Raw genomic sequence first — 21162 nt, 5'->3', positions numbered from 1 at the left:
CGGTTGTGGCGAGCACCATTTTCTACACGGTGGTGTGCTGGGGCTCTGGGATTAGAGCAGGGGATGCTAACAGGCTTAACAAGCTCATCAGAAGAGCAGGCTCTGTCATTGGGTTTGGCCTGGACCCCCTGGAGGTAGTGGCTGAGAGGAGAATGGTGTCCAAACTAGAGGCAATCATGGACAACATCTCCCATCCCCTCTATGACATTCTTGTGAAAATGAAGAGCACTTTCAGCAAAAGGCTGATCCAACCACGGTGTGACAGGGAGCGCTACAGGAGGTCATTCTTGCCTTCTGCCATAAGACTGTACAACGCATCCACTTTGTGTCTGGGCAGGGGCAATATTGACATTGACCTGTTTTTGGACTAAACAGTAAACTCTCTGCTACATCTGGCTTTCCCGTTTACAACCGTTTTTGTGCAATATATTTATATTTATATTGTGCAATACAACTTTTTGTGTACTGTTCTGGGTTGTTCTTTGTTTATTCTGGACTGTGAGTAACTTTTCTTAGTGCACTTCTCACTGACTGTACTGACTGTATTGTATGGTATGTATTGTATTATTGTATCATTTCATTACACTGTGCTGTGTTGTCTGTGTTAAGCTGCTGTTGCACTGCAATTTTCCTCACGGGATCAATAAAGTATCTATCTATTCAGCATGGTAATATTGTAACATCATGACAGAAAACTGCAAGAAAACTGATGGAGATGCAACAGTAAATACTTTAAAATTTTTCTTTAAATTCTTTAAAATACAACATTCAATAAGTCTTAATTTTCTCAGCAAACCTAACCTTGCTCCTAACTAACTACTTGAACAATGTTTGCTTTATCTCTGGTACAATTTCTCAATGTGCTTTCAATTATGAAATAAGATTTTTACTTCTCTCAAAGCACAGAGCACTAGCAAACCTGTAGTTTATAAAACATGTCTTTCTCCACAGCTATTGCACACAACCTGCTCCAAAAGTACAAGGTATCGGTATTTTAACATTTTAGACTTACACAAAAAAGAAACATACCCCACTCATTAAATGAATAAACATCTGCTTATTATCATTACGCTAATAAAACACTAAAGCAGGCAAAAAAAGCAATTCAGGCAACAATTCAAAGTACAAGCTATGCATGGAAGGTGGATTTTCCTCAATTAGGACAACAAAGAAATCTTCACTTTTGACCCCAGCTTACAGAGACACTGACCATATCACCTTCAAATCACTTGCTCAAACTTCCAGCTGCCCTGAGCTGAAATGGGATCCCTGCTGGAAACAAGATATTGCCTCTCATCTTGGCTACGCTAACCACCCGGTGACAATTTCTAAATGAAACAGAAAGCCTCTGATTCCACACTGATTAAGCCATTGCATACTAATGAACTGGGAGCATGTAGAGCCTGACAGCTGCTGTGGTCTCATCTCCTCTGGCAGCTCCGACATCTCGAAAAGGATGACCTGCTTACAATGTGGCTTGTGAAACACAATTAAGAAAACACAAATGAATAGGCTGGGATTTACAGAACACAGCTATTTTTCTAAACAACTCTTTGAATTAAACATATGTGTGGCATACTGAAAAATAATAAAAAATAAAAAAATAAACCTGAATTAACCAAATCTAATGCTAATCAAAACCTTTTGTTCCAAGTCTGCAATGCAGTGAATTGCTCACACTTAAAGGAGCATTTAGGGACCTACTGGTTTCTTAAGGGCATGTTTACTACAGAACAAGCACTCAGTAGTCTAGGCATTTTGAATTACAAGAAGTAGTGTCACAACAAATATTACCACAGTACAGTGCTGTCAGCTGGCCTTGCCAAAGCCTCTCCCATGACCATGAAAAGCACTTGCATGACCGACTGCAAGTGAGCTGCAGTAATTTAATGTCTTTCCCCATTCCCCTGAGGTCATCCTCTCATCCTGGCTCAGAAAGAAGCTTGTCAGTACTACGAGGCGAATACACAATTTATCCACTGTAGTTAGATTAAAACTTGGAGAGTTTCTGAAGCATGTCAGCAAAACAATGGGAGACAAAAACTCTCCATATCACTTCTCTGAAAAGCAAAGTATGACCTTCTAGGTCATCACTGCCCTTAATCTCTGTATGGCCTGGCCTTGACAAATTACCACCTTGTGGTAAAAATTAAGAGTATACTAAAACAACTGTTTTGCAACACATGTGGTTCTATTTTTTCAGTATTGATAATATTTTGTAAGAACATTTGATCTCTTGTAATAAGAAAAGACTAGACCATAAAAGGCAAAACAAACTCAAATCTGAATGCTACCTTTGAAATGGTCCATCAAAACCGTTTAAACAATCCTGACATGACAACAATCAAAATGATTTACATAACGAATTTGGGTCAGCTTTTAAGAATAATATTTCCAAATAGCTTTAATTTGATATACAAACCAGGAATGTGGCCAGTTAAAATGTTTAATGGGCAATGCAAAGCAGGGTAGAAAATAAGATGCATTTACTGGACCAAAAACCTGGACTAGTCGGAAGAGGCCTGTGTTAGGTTTTGGGATGCACTGTAATCTACTGATTAAATGCATGGAAAGGAATATCTGAGAATACACTTGGTATAGTTGTATAACAGCTCAGAAAACTGCCTGTGATCAAATGACTGGCAGCAAAATTTCACAAAAAGAATCTGATACTGACTGATGTGCACCAACTTACATTTGCTCCTTATATGCAGTTCATATGAAATGGAGGACTGAATTAAAAAAAAACAAATACAGTTTGATTTGTGGATTACTATATTTTACAACTCAGAAAATAAGCTATTACTGTTTCAAAAAAAGATCTCTTTCTAAGCAGATGCAGTACAGACCTACCTGTGATGATCAGTGATTATCTTAAACCTCTGCTTGTTCAGAGTGACATTACATGCAATCTAAATGTTTAAACAGCCTGTGCTACTATGGTTACAAATAACCAGCCTAAGTATAGTCCTAGAATTATCAAGACAAGTTGGAGTAATCTTACCAGTTCACTGGGTTATGAAAATAAGAGGAGAGGAGAGCTTGAGCAGGTGGAATGGAATGCTCGCTTGTAGACATTCATATAATATTCAGTAAGATATAATAAGCATAATAAATAAACAGGTTATCTGTTTGAATGCATGCAATTAAGTGTAAATGTATTCATTATTATTGTTATAAAATAAACAGATTTTGCAAAAGCAACACATTCACTCAGATAGTCTTTGTTGCAAGTTAAGTCGGGGAACAGCAATGTCATTTTGGCAGCAGACACAAATGTCATATTTTCTGGGATGTTTACATGCCAGGCAAGGCTACTCTTGAGTGTTTAAACAGAAACAGCAAGGAATCAATTTTGGCAATTAACATTTAAAGCCAAATAATACCGAGTACAGAGATGTAAAATGTGCATAGCACTTACGACCCAATAAAAATAACAATTTGGTGCATGCGGTTGTTGACTGGGTGAAATGGCTTACAGAACCCATTTTCTTTAGGCCTATTATGCTGCTACATATAGAATCATTATAAGTACATGGCGGTTAATTCAAATTATCTTGAACTTATGCTGATGACCTGCTGGAAAAAAATGTATATGCCCAGTAGAGGAGAACCTGAAGATTCACCAGTTCCAGCTCCCCTCTCCATTTCTTTTGATAAACGTTTTGATAAAATAAGTAAAGGAAGATACAATCAAACTGCATGTGTCAAGATATGGTGTGGATATGGAATCACAGATGATAAAATAGGATATTTATTATTTCTGAAGTGCGAAACATCACATTTGTTACTATGTTAGCTGCCAATGTTTAAAATTGATTTTTATTATAGACATTTACATACACTAGGTAAAGTTAGCTTACAGTATTTATCAATGAAGAACAGAGACCCCATAGTTAATTGTTAGATATACATAAGATTGCCACCCTCTATTTGAAACAGACTGCCTGTGCCCTTTGCTGACGTTTTCACATGTTTAAAGCTTTTCCTTGGATATGTGCCTGAAACCATCAGTGCACGTGCCTCTGCTTGTGGTACACACAGAAGTATCTGTCCCGGCTTAGGTGGCTGCACCAAAAACACTGAATCTTGACATTGGCAGCATTTTGGAGCATACAATTAATACAAAGTGACTGGTATTAACTGTCCTCAATTTTTTTTTCTTAATGAAATAATTCATTTCATCACACAAAAGGCTTGCTCATTCTGTTCCAACTTCCAAACCAGTACAAAATGTTAGTAAACTGAATCAACTTTGCTAATGGTGTTAGAATGTGAAAACTTCAGTTTTGTATTTATTACACATCTAATCAACACATTGGCCAATTCAAATACCAGATGTAGTATAATGTCAGCAATTCATAGTGGAATTTGTTCTGTAGATCTGTACCAACACTTTAAATCGGAAAGTGATTTCACCAGGGTTTTTCTAAAGCAAATGAAGATCTGGTGAACTCCATATATTTTAAACCATGAATACTTCTTAAAATAGAACTTATGCCATCATATAATTGTGGTCACTTCACACTGGCTGAATATCAGGGACTGCATTCAATAGCAAGGGTCAATAATTCAGGGCACCTTTCCCCCGTGAAGAATGTCATAACCAAAGCATAAGTACATAAATCATCCAAACTGATGAACCTTGTTGTTCACAAGGCAAGCCTTGACTTCTGCTCTGCACAGCAGGAAGGACAAGTGAAGACTCAATCAACACTCCCCTCCATGCTAATACAGAAGCTGAGACCCTGTCTATGCCATTTAATTGAAAATTATAAACCGAGATCCCACAGAAACCACACTGCATTTATTATTAACTCATTCTATGTATTCTGGCTGCGATAGAAACACAAAAACCACAGTACAGTATCTGTTCCTTATATTACTGTAGCTGGCTTTATTGTACGTCATTAAAATGATTATGATTGAATCGCCTACATCATTATTCAAAAGAAAAAAAAAGCACCTATTAAAAATGAACATTCATTTTTCCTCTGTTACTGAGGTGTTCAAAGACATGTAGGAAGCAGACTTTCAACGCTTAAGACGAAATAAATGTTCTCCCGTGTCTTAATGGCAATGCACCAGACGGAAATATTCACTTGATAATACTGAACACAGCGCTTACGTATTTCATGATACAACAAATGATTCATACGATGTGCTAGTCTAGCGACTCAGGATAAGTATAATCGTAGGAGTTGGGAGAAACATTTTGGCAGGATGCTGTGGGAAAGCCCAAGACAAGCGGTCAGGCTCATGTAAAGCAGCCGGTCGCACGGTATGCCCAACGAAAATAGCAGATCAACTTCGCATAATAAGCACCGGTTAAAAATGATAAAGTTGCAGATACAAGTTAATTTTAAACAATTTATAACGCCTACTTAGTTTCACCGCTCTAAGTATTTATTTTACAAACAAGTAGGATCCGTTGGGAAATAACAATGACGATAAGGAGATTCACTTATGCAAAAGAAAACTGTCATACAGCAATATCTAATTAACCCCGTTAGGGTAAACATTAGCTACCTTTTCAACATTCAATCATTTTCGTAGAGCATTCCGGCCAGTCTCAGGTATTATTGTTTTTTTTTATGTTTTAAAGCATCAAATGTAAAATACCTGCTCTTGCACATAGCATCCTGAACGGTGACCATTAATAATAGCGATTAAATAAATCTACTTACCGTGTTGATGTTCCCTTCCTGACATCACACATCATGCACTTGAAAGCCTCGGCGCTGTTCCTGAATGTGCAAACGCTACAGTCCCAGTATCCTTCGTCAGAAGAAGGCTTGGGTTGCCGCTTTGGCCTTCGAACAAAACAGCAGACGGTCAACACTGGTTTAATGCAGCGCTTACAGCCCCTTACATTCAGCTTTGAACACTTGTTTATAAACAAAAAAAAGTACGGACCCCTTTTGACTTCAGCAGTCAAATTTACGAGGTATATGTTTTGACACTGTAATAGAACAGCCCGTCCGCCATGGTTGCTACACTACAGCGGCCACCTCATTCACACACACAGCGTTGAAATGCTTTAATTATTCAGAGCCACCGCATTTTAGAGCAACCCTCTTTCTTATGCATTGGTGAACTGCTTTACCTTGTCGGGCTCTTCTTGTCTCCCATGTTGCTGAAACCTGATTTGTTTATACTGAAATACGAACAGAAAAATTTGATACAAAAAATGACTAAGGCGCCCGGATCACAGCTCCCAGCTGTCGTGGAAACTCCAGTAGGAGGATCACGTGGTGGTGGGCTAACCAATCAGCCGGCAGACAATTTCCTGAAAGAGAAACATTAAGCTGAAGGCGGCAGGTTTGCATATGATGGAGGTTACGGATGTTGTTTTGTTTTTTTCTTTCTTCTCGCTTGAGTCATCTGAGGTCTTGCTTGATCCAAGTCTTATGAGGATCTTTGTGTTTCAAACTGATGTTTCATAAATATTTATACAAACGGGAAAATAATTTCCTTTTCGATTCAAAGGCGGTTGGGGCGTGCGGTGTTTATGTCGGATCAGCTGATTCAACTGGGGGAACTGCGCTACAGATTAAAGTTTGAAGAAATGCTTTCCAGTTCCAGAAAATATCTGAGACTCTGAGAGATGGAGCTAAGCTGTAAAAATATTTGTACATCGTAATAAAAACTTAATCTGTCTATTATTTTTAAAAATATATTGGTCTCAGTGACAATTTTCCCTTCTGTTTCTCGAGGATCATTGTCCACTGCATCATCCTGAGATATTTTGGGACATTTCTGTTGATTGGGATCCCCGAAGGAATTATACTATATGGCCATGTTAATAATTGAAGAGGTCTTTTACATCGATGTTAAACTTCAGGGACTCCCAGTATTTTGGAAAAAAAAAGATTATTCTCTTAAAATGAGGGGGACTTCATCTTCGTAAAGTCGGTCTATCAGATGCTTTCTTTGGAACCTGCAGAAAATGAATGGATGGATGCCCTTTAATCTACCCAACATGGTAGTGGATTCTATTAATATGCTATTACAAAACGAGCTTTGGGAAACATAAATGTCATACAGTACTAAATGAGGGACACAGGACCACAAATGGGTGGAAGTGTCCATAAATTTTGGAATTTTGCAGAAGCAAAAGGTAGCATAGTTTAAATAATAAGCATTCACACAAGCAGTGTGTTCTAGGTGGCAGGACAGCCTGCACATAGCAGTTAAATATGTCAGGATAAGGAAACAGTACAGGACTCAGGATTCCCTTCCCCTAGCAATACCAAAGCTCTCCAAGAAGGACAGTTATACAGGTGCAGATAATGGAAGCAGGCAATCTACACACAAAGAATGCAACATTAGTTTACAAGTAGTTACAAGTTAGTTACAAGTTACAAGTAGTTACCTAAATAAAGTAATGAAACCAGGTAACAAAGCCACAGCCATAAACAAGAGAACATTATAAATAAGATGCAGTCCATGGGATTACCAGCTTCTCATAGGAGGTGAGTCACCGGCTGCCACAGTGAGGTGTAAGGTTCCCTAAAATGGTATCCTGTTACTGTACATGGTTACTGGAAACAGTTACAAACCATACTGTCTTCAAACATTTTCATCAGCTAGATACCATCAGCACCAATGATCAACTTCTAGTCTGATCTTGTTAGGTCTCAGAAGCTTAGGTCTGGTCAATACTGGGAGGAGAGGCCTCCTCTCCTTCTCTAATTAGTATTGGTGAGCAAGCAGGGGACATTGTTCCCTCTGAACCTGATTCAAAGTCTTAGTAGGATGACCAGGAATGCTTTTAAGTGATAGATTAAGTATATCGTCTCCTATTTGTAAAGCGAAGCAGGACCGTCAGCAGTGAAATGCTGTATAGATGCAAATAGTAATAATTAATTCCAAGAACTAATTGGCCCTAATTAGCCTTGAAAAGAAAAGCTACAAATTTATTTTCCTTCTTTTTCTAAGGTAAGATTCCAGACTTGGAAGAGTTTGAGCTGTTGTGATGGTACTGTAGGTTACTAATCAGAAGGCCTCTCTCAGTTGGGTATTCTATATAAGGCAAACTTTAGAAGTAGTGTTTCAGTGTTGAAGCAGCTCACTGTAGCCAAGTACTGTTATAATTCTTATGCATTATAAAAAGATGTCTGACGTAATGAGTAATAAACTAATTTAATTGAATGTCCTTAATGTTATGCATTGTTTATAGCAACTAACTTCTAATAAAAAAATCTCTTTTTCCCCAAGCTTTGGTGTTGTGTTTGGATGTCACACGTTTATTTTGAACATTTGTTTCAAAGCATGTACTGTATCCTTCCAATGGATTCAAATGCGACTCCTGAGCAGGATTCCATATGCTGATAGAGAGAGGTTGTGATAAAGAAATGCATCAACTTTACACTCAATTCTTCTGCCGTGGACTTCTCAGCATGGCGCACTGCTGATCTGCTTCCTCTCTGTTCTTCTTGGCAGTGGATGTTTTCAGAAGCTATTATTTGTAGAATAGTTGGCATCACAAGTAGACGCTTTTGAGAAATATCTGAAGGGATCAACAAGCACAATTTTGTATGCTTCAAGAAAGAAAATGAAATAACAGTAAAATGTGTGAGCTGAAGATAGTGGTCAGGATGTACATGAACAGGTATTCTGATGCTTCTGATCTACATTTCTGCAGGCACTTTATTTCTGTTACCATGTTGGGGCCTCTTGAAACAGGATGGAGTACTGTCTCATTTACCTTCTATCTCTGCCACTTGAAAATTACAGGTTTGATCTCTGCCTGTCTCTGATAATGGCACTTGTCTGCTACCTGCTTTAGTATCTTTTTTGAGTTCTAATGGACATATGTATTTCTTTGTGGAATTGAAATTTTCTGCAGGCTATAACCCTGCCACAAATCATCCAGATGGTTGTGTCAGATTGCAGGTCATCTTTCTGGGCACATTGTTTGACTATTCTGTGAATGACTGGATCAGCTCTTAAGAACAGGCAGCTGTGGTAAAACCTGGGTTTTGGCCAAAGGTTTAGACTTCCTTACATATAGTATATAAAGTATGTTTAATCTTAAAGGGACAATTTATATTATCTGTGTTTTCTTAACATTTTTGTTGTTGGGTATACTATAGCTGTTTTGTAAATTGTAAATTTTCATATTACTATTTTGTTATCTGAACAAATGTAGAAGCCTACAATCTATACTCAACATCAAAAGAATAGCAAGTGTGCTGAGTATGTACTGTATTTTAATGAATATACATGACATTGGTTCTTTATGCTGATTAACATTTGCCATGAATAGGTCTGATAAAGAGGCTGTCTATTGTGAAAGTTACATACTAGTGGTTTGTGTGGTCAACCCTGAAAGTAATTCAATCTGTAAAGCGTGGTTTGCTACAGGTTGCAGATTCTGTCCTAATCCTCTTGTAGTGCCTGGACAGGGGCACCCATGGTATAATACAGCCTTTAGTTTAGATTTTTGCTTTTTTTTTGTAAATCAAGCCATAGTGAATTTCTGTGTTTTTCTTTACTGATTTTCACCTGGCTTTGCGTTTAACAAGAGGTAAAATCACCTCACTCTCTCACTAATAAAGTGATTTAGAACTTATGCAATGGTCAGTTACTTGAGTGTATCACATTCTAGTTATGAATGAGCAATTAATTAAAATGACGATTAAACATTTAATTAATACATTAAAAAGAGCAATACATTTAGTGGATGCTCAGTATTCAATCCAATAAGTTTTTTTTTCATTTTCATTCTATTTTAGGACCTAACCAGAAACTAGAAATATTAAAAGAGTAAGAATATATGTACCCCAAAGGTACATCCATCCATTTCCTAATCCCTTCATCCAATTTTGGGTCACAGAGAAGCCAGAGCCTATACTGGCAAGCAATGGGCGCAAGGTAGGATATTCGCTGGGTGGGACGCCAGTACATCCCAGGGCACAGAGACGCACACAGTCATACCAGGATCAGTTTTTCCCAGAAGCTAATTAACGTACAAGTATGTTTTTGTAATGTTGGAGGAAATTGGAGCACCTGGAGGAAATCCACATTTACACACGAAGAACATACAAACTCAATGCAGATAGCACCCCAGGTCCAGAACTGAACCCAGGGCCCCCAGCGATGCTTACCTCTGTGCCACTGAGCTGCTCAATATTTGCATATGAAATGTATGGAGGATTCAAGAACTTAAATGAGATCACAGATGATATATAAAGTGTTATGAAACAGTTATTTTCTGCAAAGTGCAAAAAATATTAAACAACAGTGCATGAAGTCTGTAGGACTACTTTCTAGGAATGTGAGAGTAATGATTACTTCTTGCTTATGGGAACATCTATTCCAACTAATTTCTTACAAAAAAGCCCTGTGAAGATTGCCTTCTGCATAGATAAAAACAGGTATTCTGGGTGTAGCAGAGCAGCACTACACTTGTTTTCACACCAATTTTCTCTGGGGAGATGATGTACAGTAGTGATGGAGTGGAAAACTGCAGAGATAGGATGAACAGATGGCAATACAGTTGAATAAAAAGTGCCTGTTCCATTTAAAAAAAATATTTATTGAAAGTAATGTAATGACTTAGCTTAATTACTTACATAGAATACTTAGACTGCTTATTTAGAGTGATTTTGACATTAGATAGTGACAATGTGTCGAGAAATATTGAATATACTCATATTATTAGTTATTACTTTATCTATAAAGGTTAAAGCTGCACATAGAAAGTAATGCAGAACGTTTTGTGTAATGATCTGTATATCACCTGACCCGAAAATGACCTGAACAAATATACCCTGACCATATACACTGTTATACAAAATATTTTTTCCCACTGAGACCAGGAACAAATTCTGTTCAAGTACTTCTCTAACTCAGCACCATGAACACTAAGGTCTAGAAACGACTTATGCTTCTGTAGAGGTAATGCAATACTTCACACCTCTGTGCTACATTCTATTGTACTGCAATTTCTCTGTACATATTTTCAAGAAGTCTTAAAACATAAGGTGCTGTGTTAAAAAGTGAGTATATTTTAAAAGCAGGCCAAAAGTACAATTTAAATGATTAGCAACTCTTCCCATGCTCAAATTTAACTGCAGATCAAATTCCCATAATAACATACTGTTCTCTTCATCACTCTATCCCCTCATCTCCAACTCATGATCTATTTTAAATCGCTCCATTGCCAGCTCCTGTTAGCCACATAGGTGTTCTTTCTCCTCACTTTTGCACTCTCATCCTTCTCTATAGCACCCCTGTGGCGGTATCAAGAAAGTACGCAAAATCTGGACGGCACTATTATTAACTACCTTCTGCCACCTTCTTGAGACCCATCTGTTCAGATTGCACCCATAGATCCTCCAAAATGTTTTCTATTTTTGTACAGTTTTGCTTATTGTATAAATTAATGCATTATTTTATTGGCACACGATTCTACAGTTTTGCACCTTTGTATACCTTTTACAAGATAAAGGTGTCAGCTATATTAATGAACTCTAACATAGGGGCTGGGTGGGTAACTGCCTCAACCTTAAAAAGGCTATTAGTATTGGATCCCTTAAGCTGCATTATTCATATAAGTAACTGGACACATGACTTGCTCTCATTACACAGGCATTCAGTTAATTGTCCACTCAGAGTGAACATTATCCTCCGTCTACAAAACACTGACATCTTTTTGGTGGAAATTCAACTTTAGGTTCCATAAAAAGACAATGAATTTATTAACTGGCTTGGATGTCTGTTAATTGTAGGTCAGGGGAAATAAAATATTGCAATTTTACTCACATTCATGAGTAAAAAAAATAGCTAAATTAATTTGACCTTGCAGTTTTCTTTGACTTTGCAAAAGTTGTGTGCTGCTCCCGTGCACGTAGTACACACACTTACAAATCATTCCTAATTCCATTCAGGCTTATATGCGAGATAAGTGGTAACAGAAACTCAACAGCAACTTAAAATACATCTACATGCAAGAAACACAGATTATTTTGGCAGTCTGTCTCCTCACTTGGAGGTATTAGTATTCTCTTCAAAAAAATTGAGTAAAGCAGCAGGTAAGTAATCACATAAGTAAACCTCTAAAGAGCTGTAATGTAACAAAAGAGCTACAGAGAGAAAACAAAACAGATTGTGTATTTTACATTATGGATTTGTAGCCACATTTAAAAAAAGTCAGTGTTTCACATTCACTATAAGGCTTGTGAAATGTACGCCATATAGAATTATGTAGCTAACAAAAGTATTCCTCAGCTCAAAACAGATTTAAAATATCTTATTTACACAGACATGTTTTTAAAACAAAATGTTGCTAAAAACTACATTTATTTGATATAATGTGGACATATTCTGTTTACAACTTAAATTTACAGATTGTGAAGCATTCACAAAAAAATGAGGATCTAATTTTCAACACAACTTTTACAATTTAACAACATATATAGAAAATAAAACTTGTATTACCCTTATTATAACCATAGACACTTATTTAAGAATAAACTATTCACTGGGAAAATAATCTAAACAGTGATGGTAGTGCTCTGAATTGTTATATCCTGCAGGCCAGGATAATGAGCACAAGATACATCAATCAATCTGTGACATGGAACTGATAAAAAGATGACAAAAGAGCACCTTTACCTCAGGAAGACTTTATGTATAGGACGTTATACAGGAAGGAAGTGTATCAGCAATTTCTTTTGTAAAATGATAAACCACATTATACTGTTTGTTTCATGATCAGGTATTGTTAAACAATTATAGTTTGGCTTTGAATTTAACTTTATACAAAGCATTTTGAATTTACAGATGTTCTAAAAATTAGTCCATATTTTTCCAGTAAGCACTGAAAACAGTATTCAACAAAGACATTTTTAAAACAAAGTGATTCTACTGCTATATACCAGGAGATTATACTTTATGTAAATATCTGTAAAAACATTGTTGCAAAAATATGGTGAAAACATTTATCCTAAAACACAACTGAAAATGCATTCTATGTCCTTTATGATCATTGAAATAATGTGGTAAGTTTGTGTTCCACGCCACTACTTGTAATACATCAAAGCTTGAAAGTGCTGATTTACACAGGTTTCAATCTTTACTTTTTATATAATAAATGATATAATACATAGATACTGTACAATGAAAGCTGTAATATTATATTAGGCTGATATACAAGCAAGATGCAGCCTTCATTTAGATAAGATGAGACACACCCTGAATGGGAAGCCAGTCCATTGCAGAAAATGGGGGACAATTTAGAAATGCCACATCTTATGACTTTGGACAGCAGGAGTAAACTGGAGCACCAAGCAAAACCCACATGGCCACAACAGAACACAAACTACTCTCAGGAAGGGCCCCAGGCTTTGAACAGAACCACCAATTGAACCCAGCATAAGGCTAACAGTCTTAGGAAAAAATAAATAATACTTATGAGTAATCTTGATAAAAAATGTTTAGTATTGCCATACTTATATCTATATCTACAAATGTTGGAGAACACAAAAAGAATGAATTAAGAGACATATTTTTAATGTTAATTACTTAACTGAACTATCTGGAAAGATGTGAAATCACCTGCTTTTTACATATGTATTATCTGTAAAACCTATAAGACTCTGGCCCTTGAGAACTGCAGTTACCTATTCCTGCGGAAGTGGTTAATTCTTGCTTCATACTTAGACAAACAAAAAATAGAAGCATCAAGTAAACTGTGACAAATAGGGTTTAAGAAATAAGGTGTAACATTATTAGTTTTTTCCTAATATGTGAAAATGCAATATAATACATTGTGTAGATTGTTCTGAAATAAAAGTTTTATCTCCATTGCAGTTAAGAAATACATTACTTTAAACCAAATTAATATAATGACAAGTGTGGTATTTATGCTTTTGAAGCATTTAAAATAAAATGATATGTACATTTAAGTGGGTGATTCAAACTTACGTTATTTATAAATAAAATACATAGCATCATCCATGTTGCAATAGGGTTCTTTTGAATCAATAGTCCAAGTTGAGTCACTACAAATGCTTCTGCATGAAAACAAACATCATAAATGTAATGTAAAGTAGAGCTATTAAAGGACCTTTCTGGAGAAAATGTACTTCTGAACCTCAAAAGCATGCAGGGGTCTCAAATTAAATTGCTGAAGAACCAAGCGTCTTATGTTTTTTGTTCCAACCCGAGCAATTAATGACACTATTAAGATAATAATTCTTATATACATATATAAATGATTTCTTAAGGTATTTTACACTTGATTGTTTGGAATCTTCACTTCATAAAATATATTGTTACCTTTTAAACACCACAGAGTCTGCTTTACAACACCTACACAGTATTACAGTAATGAAGCTAATTTTATCATTAGAAAAACTATGTAGCTGAAAGGTGGGGTGGAATAAAAACAAAACAAAATGGCCTTCTAGGAACCGAGAGCTAGACCCCCACTCTAATGTGTTGTAAATGTTTCCTGTTTCGAAGAATTCACAGATCTCAGTCACTCAGCTCTTCTTCATCACTGAAATATGCACTCTTTTTAATCCTTGGTCGCCTCAGCTCCTCAGAGGTGGAAGCTTGGTTAGCATTCTCTATATTCTGCCTCCGTCTGATTTCCTCTTCCTCAAGTCTTGCTTGCTGCAAACAAAGATATGGGTAATACATTATTTCTATGATAGATTTCTTAAAACCAAACTTTATAACTGAATAAGATACAAATAATTCACGTTTAAAACCATTAACAAAATGACTTACTGCACACAGAAATGCTATTTGTGTAGTGATGCCTGCCACTATTTTTACTGGAGGTACAGAACCGTTTCACACAGGTTATGCATAAAACAAATTTCAAAATACCTTCTATTAAGATAATTTATGACACTTCTAAATAGTGAACTCTCTGGTAAGCATTGCGTGTTACCTCAGCACCCCCATATTTCTGATGTTCCTAAGATTAAAATCAAAATACCTAAGGATGGTGTTATTAGTAGACTTCTTTAATGTTCAGCTGTTTTTACATGCACTATTTTTTTAAGATTAAACAAAAGCTTGTTGAGTATAACAAAACTCCCATAACACGTGGTGAATACGATTATGTTCTACTAGCACAGGTAACATTTTTTAAATATCTTTTCAAAAGTGTAGGAATTCACTTCCTACATTCTGTAGGAAAAAAAATTCAGAACATGAAAGAAAACAGGAATCACAAGTGTATGGCAAAAAATATTATGATGCATTCTGATAATACCTTAAGGATCTATATTTTTCCGCAACTTACCTGAAAAGCAATTGCTTGGCTGAGACTGTCAAGGGCAGGGTCTTCTCCTTCATCTTCACTTTCTTCTTCCTCACTGAACAATTTGCCAATAAATTACAGAATCATTATGTAAATGTCTTTTGCTTAATTTTTTGGTTCTTAATCTGCTATAAATGTGCTTAGTCTTAATCTGCTTCTAATTTTAAACTTTCACATGACTATTTGAAAAGATACTTCAAGTATGAAGGGGAGAAAATTATCGCAGACAGAGAACATTATGCTGCATAATTACTATACACATTTCAGTACCCAGTGTTTCAGCACATTTTCAATTTTGAGAAAGTTATTTAGGGGTACCTATATTAAAAAGTTAGGCTGGTAATTTAACAGTCTGACTGAAAATGTATTCAGTATGCAATCTGCAATTGAGTTGCACAAAATTTAAGTGTGTGGATTAACAAAACCCCAAGAAAACTGCTACATCAGCTTTCAGACTGATTTTAAGATCCTCTTTTTCAGAAGTGCAAAAATGAAGTAAATTATGTATACAATATATATTTTAAAATACATGACTGTGAGCTTTGGGATGTTTGCCATTACCAGTAGCCACAGGCTCAAATTACTGTACACTGCATTTTATATCCAAGGAGAGTGCTACATCAGCTTTCAAACTGATTTTTAGTTCCTCTTTTCCATAAATACAAAAAGAAGAAAATGATATACAATCCCTTCCAAAAGTATCTACATCCCTTCCCCATTTTTCTGAATTACAAATGATTTATACACAATTTCTGAAACCTAAATTTTTCTGGAAGCAAAACGTTACACTGAATGCCCTCTGTCTGTGTGCAACAATAGTCATTTACGCAATTTCGGAATAATTATGTCGATCTCTACAAGACCCTCAGTCTAATAGTATATTCAAGCAAAGAATCAAACTTTAAAAGAGCTTTCAAAACAACTACAAAAATAAAGTGATGGAAAAACAAAGATCAAGAGAAGGCTTTAAAAAAATCAAAGGAACTAAATATGATGTTGCATGATGATGTCAATCTATAAGAAGCGATTCAAGTGAAGCTTGAGCGAGTCAAAAATGGTGGTGACAGCATTATGTTGTGGGGATGATTCTAACAAAAAGAGACCAGGAATCTTGTGAAAACAGGAAAATGGAGGAAATTACAGGCAAATCACAAAGAAAATGGAATAAATCAAGAAAGTGAATTATTGAAGAAAATATTCTTGAGTCTCAGTCAAAGTTCTGTCCTGAATGTGATAGAAAATATATTTCAAGACTCAAGAATTGCTGTCCATCAGTGATGCCCAATTAACCTCATAGCTTGAACTAGTGTACAGTATGTTGATAAAGGCTTATGCAAAAAGACAGCTATAATTGCTGCCAAAGGTACCTTAACCAGGTATTGATTCAGGGGAGTAAAATCAATATATTTTTGTTTTTGCCGACATTTAATTTCTTTAACCTAAGAATTCAATTTGAGAGTTCCAGTAAAATATTCACTTTAAATGTGTCTACAACCTTTGCAATTAAACAAAACGAGGCATCATTACAAGGGGGTGAATATGTTTGCCAGGCACTGTATATAGTCAATGTATATTTTAAAATACAAGACTGTGAGCCTAGTGACTTCCATGCTATCAGTTGCCATGAAAAAAAACAGTTTTTAACTGTTCTACAATGTTTGTTTAGGACATGACAACTGTTTGTTCTTGGAAAAGAAACAGATTAGTCAATGGAAGTACCATAGGAAAATGCTTTCCTAAAACACTGCAGAGTGTATAGTAGGGTTACATAACTTATTTGAGAATGTAACACCCTCTTACCTTTGGAGAACTACAAACACTTCAAAACACTACTTCATACTGTGTGATCTGTTGTTCTAATCCTCTGACGAGCTCATGTGAATGTCTTTGAAGGAATTCTACCTCCCACGTTCATTTTAGAGCTACAAAAATGAAGTACCCCCAACTCAATTGTCAATATTCAGGTAATCAGGATCAAGTTGCTTCAATATTCTCCAGAAAATAGAATAAAGTAATAAAGGCTGAAACATGTTGAAACCATCTTATTAACACTAACAATAATCACTGACAGCACTTTACTTACATTTCTTCGGGTTCTACTACTTTCTTTTTCTTCTTCTTTTCTTTCTTTTTAGGAGGTTCTCTTTCGCCAAGCATGTTTTTGGGGCATGCATAACTTAAGTGACCTGAGTCCTAAAATGAAAAGGGGGAAATCGTGAAGTCTTTAAATAACATTGACAAATCTAAACCACAACACTGCCTTTGTTTCTTTGGTGTAAGCAACATGCTTTGAATTTAACATTAATTATGCAGCTAAGCTGTGAGTATGGTAGGAGACTTAAATTACTAAGAAAAGTTTGAGCCAGATAAGATATATATTTTAACTTACACCACATTCATAGCACTTCGTCTTGTCTGTATAGTTGCGTCTTCTGATAAATTCGGCAGCTCGCCCATTGTCAATAGCAATACTGGCCTTCACTGTTCTGCCAAACAACTGTGTAGACAAAAATATTTCATATTTTTCATATATTGATTAGACAAGGCACACCTGACATAGACATTAGCACTTCTCATTGCTTACTTGCTTATTGTTGAGGGCTCTGGCGCAGTTCTGTGCCGATTCCTTATCCAGGAAAAGCACAAAAGCCACACCTTTGCTCTTTCTTGTCACTTTATCCTTCACTATTGTCACCCTGAAAATTTAGAATTGCAGAGACAGAATTAGAACTCCAGACAAAAGCTCCTCCATAAAGCAGTACTTCCTTGTTCTCTTTTTCCATATAACAAATGTTAAAAAAGTAGCCTACATTTTCCCCAGATGTTTAATTATTAACAAAATGGAGGGTAATTGTAATAATCCACCTTAGTAATATACTATATTACTCTCAGGTTTTCTCCCTTCTGGGTGGGAATAAGACCTGAAAGATCTAATTAAGTTAGTGGTAAACAGTCAATATAAACAATAGGGGAAAACAATTATATTCAATTTAAATTAAATTCATATTTAAGAATTTAAACTGAGTTTTAAGTTACTTACTTGACAACTTTTCCATATTTAGTAAAAATCTGAAAGAAAAAACACAAAATTAAAAATAAAATTAGTTTAACTGTCACTCATTTCACATTAAATTATATTCCAGTGTTGTTCAGGTGAAAGTTTAATTCTACTGTTTTGGGGTACTATTCTTAATATCTTAGCATTGCCAGTATTTATAACAATAAAACCAAGGAGTGTAAACAGCCTAGCATACAAGCCACCTCAAAACCTGAAAGATCGTCAGTGTATCAACACCAAAATAGGAATGATGTTCCCAGCCAAGATTCAAGCTATTAAATTCTAAACATATTGTAATACATTGAGAGTAGGTTTTAAGACTTCTACAAGTAGAGCAATACAGTAATCAATGTGTAATATTAAGTGCTTTATTATTCAGTACACATTAACAGTAATAAGGAACAAGGAATCAACATTCTACACTGATTCTCCATTGAAAGGAAGAAAAATAATATTTTGGTAGTGGAGTCTTCTTCAGGTGGAAGGAACCTGATCTTTGCATCTAACTTGCTGATGAGGCTCCCCACTCTACCTTACAATAATAATGATTAATTGCATTTTTATAGTACCATTAATCCTAAAGGATCCCAAAGTGTTAATATATAGGAGGATACACCATCTTCCACCTCTGAAATGTAATTGCCCACCTTGGTGATGCGAGGAAGCCACTTTAATGAAGGAAGATTTATACAGTAGGTAGGTACAGTCATTCAAACGGGTTAAATGATCAAGTCGTGAGGAACAGATCAGGATTAAGTCAAGAAGTGAGAGATCATGTAACCAAATGAGTTAAGGAGGGAATTTAGGTAAATCAGATTGTGCAAAACCCAAGTGGGATTTAGCCAAGGCACTGGGATTGATAGCTCTACTCTTAGTAAGTAGTCAGTACCTCAGTTTATCATTTAGTCTGAAGGACAGTCCCTCTTACAACATAGTGGCCCTGGTCCCCATACAGGAGGATTGAACTGGACATTCTTGTCTGGAGGGGAAGGGTGACACCCACTGGTGCACCAAGAGCACTTACAACAGTAATCTGGCTTTCCTTACAGGTCTGCCATCCCAGTACTAAACAAACCCTGCCACGCTAAATGTCTGAGATTTGAGTTGAGACTAGGTAAGAAGTGGTCCTTTTCCAAGCACAGCACGCATCCTTGCAATATTTCCAAGACAGAATATGAGACCTTCAATATTCTGTACATGAAGTTCAAAAGTCAATTGATGATAAACAAATCATGCCAAAATGTTCCTTTTGGAATGACATTTGAGAATAGTCCCAGCAACTCACAAGGTTACACCACTGGTTTTGAGTAAGTGATGAGATACCCAATAATGTAACTTCAATTTTCTCACAATTAAATTACAAAATGTTTTTTGTCATCCAAGCTTTTAAGTCAGAAATGCAATCAGAAAGTACTGACATATTTACCTTTCCCCCTGAACAAGAACTTCCAACATAGTCACTGGGGACACGTGGGCTAGAAGGCGCAGCCTTTAAGATGTGACTTTGAATCAAGATCCTGTCTACTTCACCACTAAATTCCACTTTGGGTTTACACAATCTGGCATTCCCAAACTCCTGCCCTTAATTAAATTAATCAAGAACCCTCTGTCTGATATGCTGTGGACTATTGGTGCAAATTGGCTGTAACATGTTAATCAGGTTTGCGCTGATGTTTATGATGTGCATTAAGTCAGATATGTAAGCCCATATCTGTGGCACTTTGGGATCCTCAGGGATAAAAAATGGTATACAGATAGAAGCAGTTTGTAGTACTCATTATTAATATCATATTAAATTGACTCTAAAATTTTTATAAAGAACATGTCTTACCAAATCTACATCTTGACAACAGGATAACATAATATTCATCTGAATAAGATGTCCACTGGATTTTTAAACTTTTCAAGATCAAGTTTATAACTTTTATTTTCATTGGCAAACACAAACATACATATATAAGTCTGTGCAGCATACGATTTTAGGCATTCCATTTTACCTTATGCAAGTCGTTATTAGTCAAAGAAAAGGGCAAGTTCGACACATAGACTGTACTTTTACTTGGTGCCAATCCACCGCTCATGTTGTCTTCAATTTGTTTCTCCGCATATCCCAGTGCTGCAAAACACAACACAATTATTGTGAATGCACATTAGCACGAAAAAGTGCAAAACTAAAATATCATGGCTATAAGGAAAACACAGATAGAATATATCCTACATCTACTTAAGCATCCATTTGTTAAATACTTTTGTTAAAAACATAAATTATGCATTATTTGAGTATTCAAAGAAGAAATCAATAATTTCATTCAATAACTAATAGTATAACTTTAGTTTAAGGCAAAAGAGTAACCATGACTGGAATCTACAATTCTATTAGAGAATAGCTATATTTAATGCTTTCATTACAGTTTTGGAGGTACGTGATTTGTCTCGATGATGAATCAACCTGATGATGACCAACATAATTATATAAACAAACTGTAAGGACTGAAACATGAATCAAACACTAACATATACAACTGCTGTATGCCTCTGCGATTATTAGAATGGCAATTAGATATAACTAAAACGTATATAAACTCTTCCTTATATTAAACAACACTATAATATCATAAAACATAAACAAAACCTACATGCTGCAGCATATAATTTCTTCCGTGTGCAGAACCAAATCGCAATACTATACCAATCTAATATAAAGATTAAGATGAAATGACGCACAAAGATGATGTCACCAGGATACTTTGACTGACGTGTTGAACATCGAATTAGAGTTGTAAATTTTAAAAGCATCCTGTTCCGTTAGCCAATCACT

The 21162-nt window shown here is 35.9% G+C and overlaps 2 protein-coding genes across 2 annotated transcripts in view; both read right to left on the bottom strand.

Annotated features, from left to right (window-relative positions):
- yaf2 (YY1 associated factor 2) overlaps window positions 1-6253 on the bottom strand; it is a 33069-nt gene extending 26816 nt beyond the window's left edge. The window contains exons 1-2 of the mRNA XM_088923809.1: window positions 6107-6253; window positions 5688-5813 (exon numbers count right to left, since the gene is read on the bottom strand). Coding sequence (XP_088779935.1) covers window positions 5688-5813; window positions 6107-6132 — 152 coding nt within the window. The 5' untranslated portion in view covers window positions 6133-6253. The remainder of the gene's footprint in view (window positions 1-5687; window positions 5814-6106) is intronic.
- Window positions 6254-12292: 6039 nt separating this feature from the next.
- Window positions 12293-21078, bottom strand: zcrb1 (zinc finger CCHC-type and RNA binding motif 1). The gene is made up of 8 exons (XM_088923847.1): window positions 20981-21078; window positions 20342-20460; window positions 18327-18355; window positions 17871-17982; window positions 17676-17783; window positions 17370-17479; window positions 15269-15341; window positions 12293-14628 (listed from the first exon to the last, which is right to left on the bottom strand). Exons 2-8 carry the CDS (start codon window positions 20423-20425, stop codon window positions 14488-14490), a joined length of 657 nt encoding a protein of 218 aa, XP_088779973.1. The 5' UTR covers window positions 20426-20460; window positions 20981-21078; the 3' UTR covers window positions 12293-14487.
- Between the last annotated feature and the right edge of the window lie 84 nt (window positions 21079-21162).

This window comes from Atractosteus spatula, chromosome 8, assembly GCF_055471065.1.
Source record: "Atractosteus spatula isolate fAtrSpa1 chromosome 8, fAtrSpa1.hap1, whole genome shotgun sequence".
NCBI classification, from domain to species: Eukaryota; Metazoa; Chordata; class Actinopteri; order Semionotiformes; family Lepisosteidae; genus Atractosteus; species Atractosteus spatula.
This window is presented reverse-complemented; position numbering and strand designations above follow the sequence as displayed.

Coding starts and splice junctions, on each gene's coding strand:
- zcrb1 (XM_088923847.1), bottom strand. CDS start 20,425: ATGAGCGGTGGATTGGCACCAAGTAAAAGTACAGTCTATGTGTCGAAC. Junction 17,480..17,675: donor CGAAGTGCTATGAATGTGGT/GTAAGTTAAAAT, acceptor TTTTCATTTTAG/GACTCAGGTCACTTAAGTTA. Junction 15,342..17,369: donor GTAGTAGAACCCGAAGAAAT/GTAAGTAAAGTG, acceptor CAAATTGTTCAG/TGAGGAAGAAGAAAGTGAAG.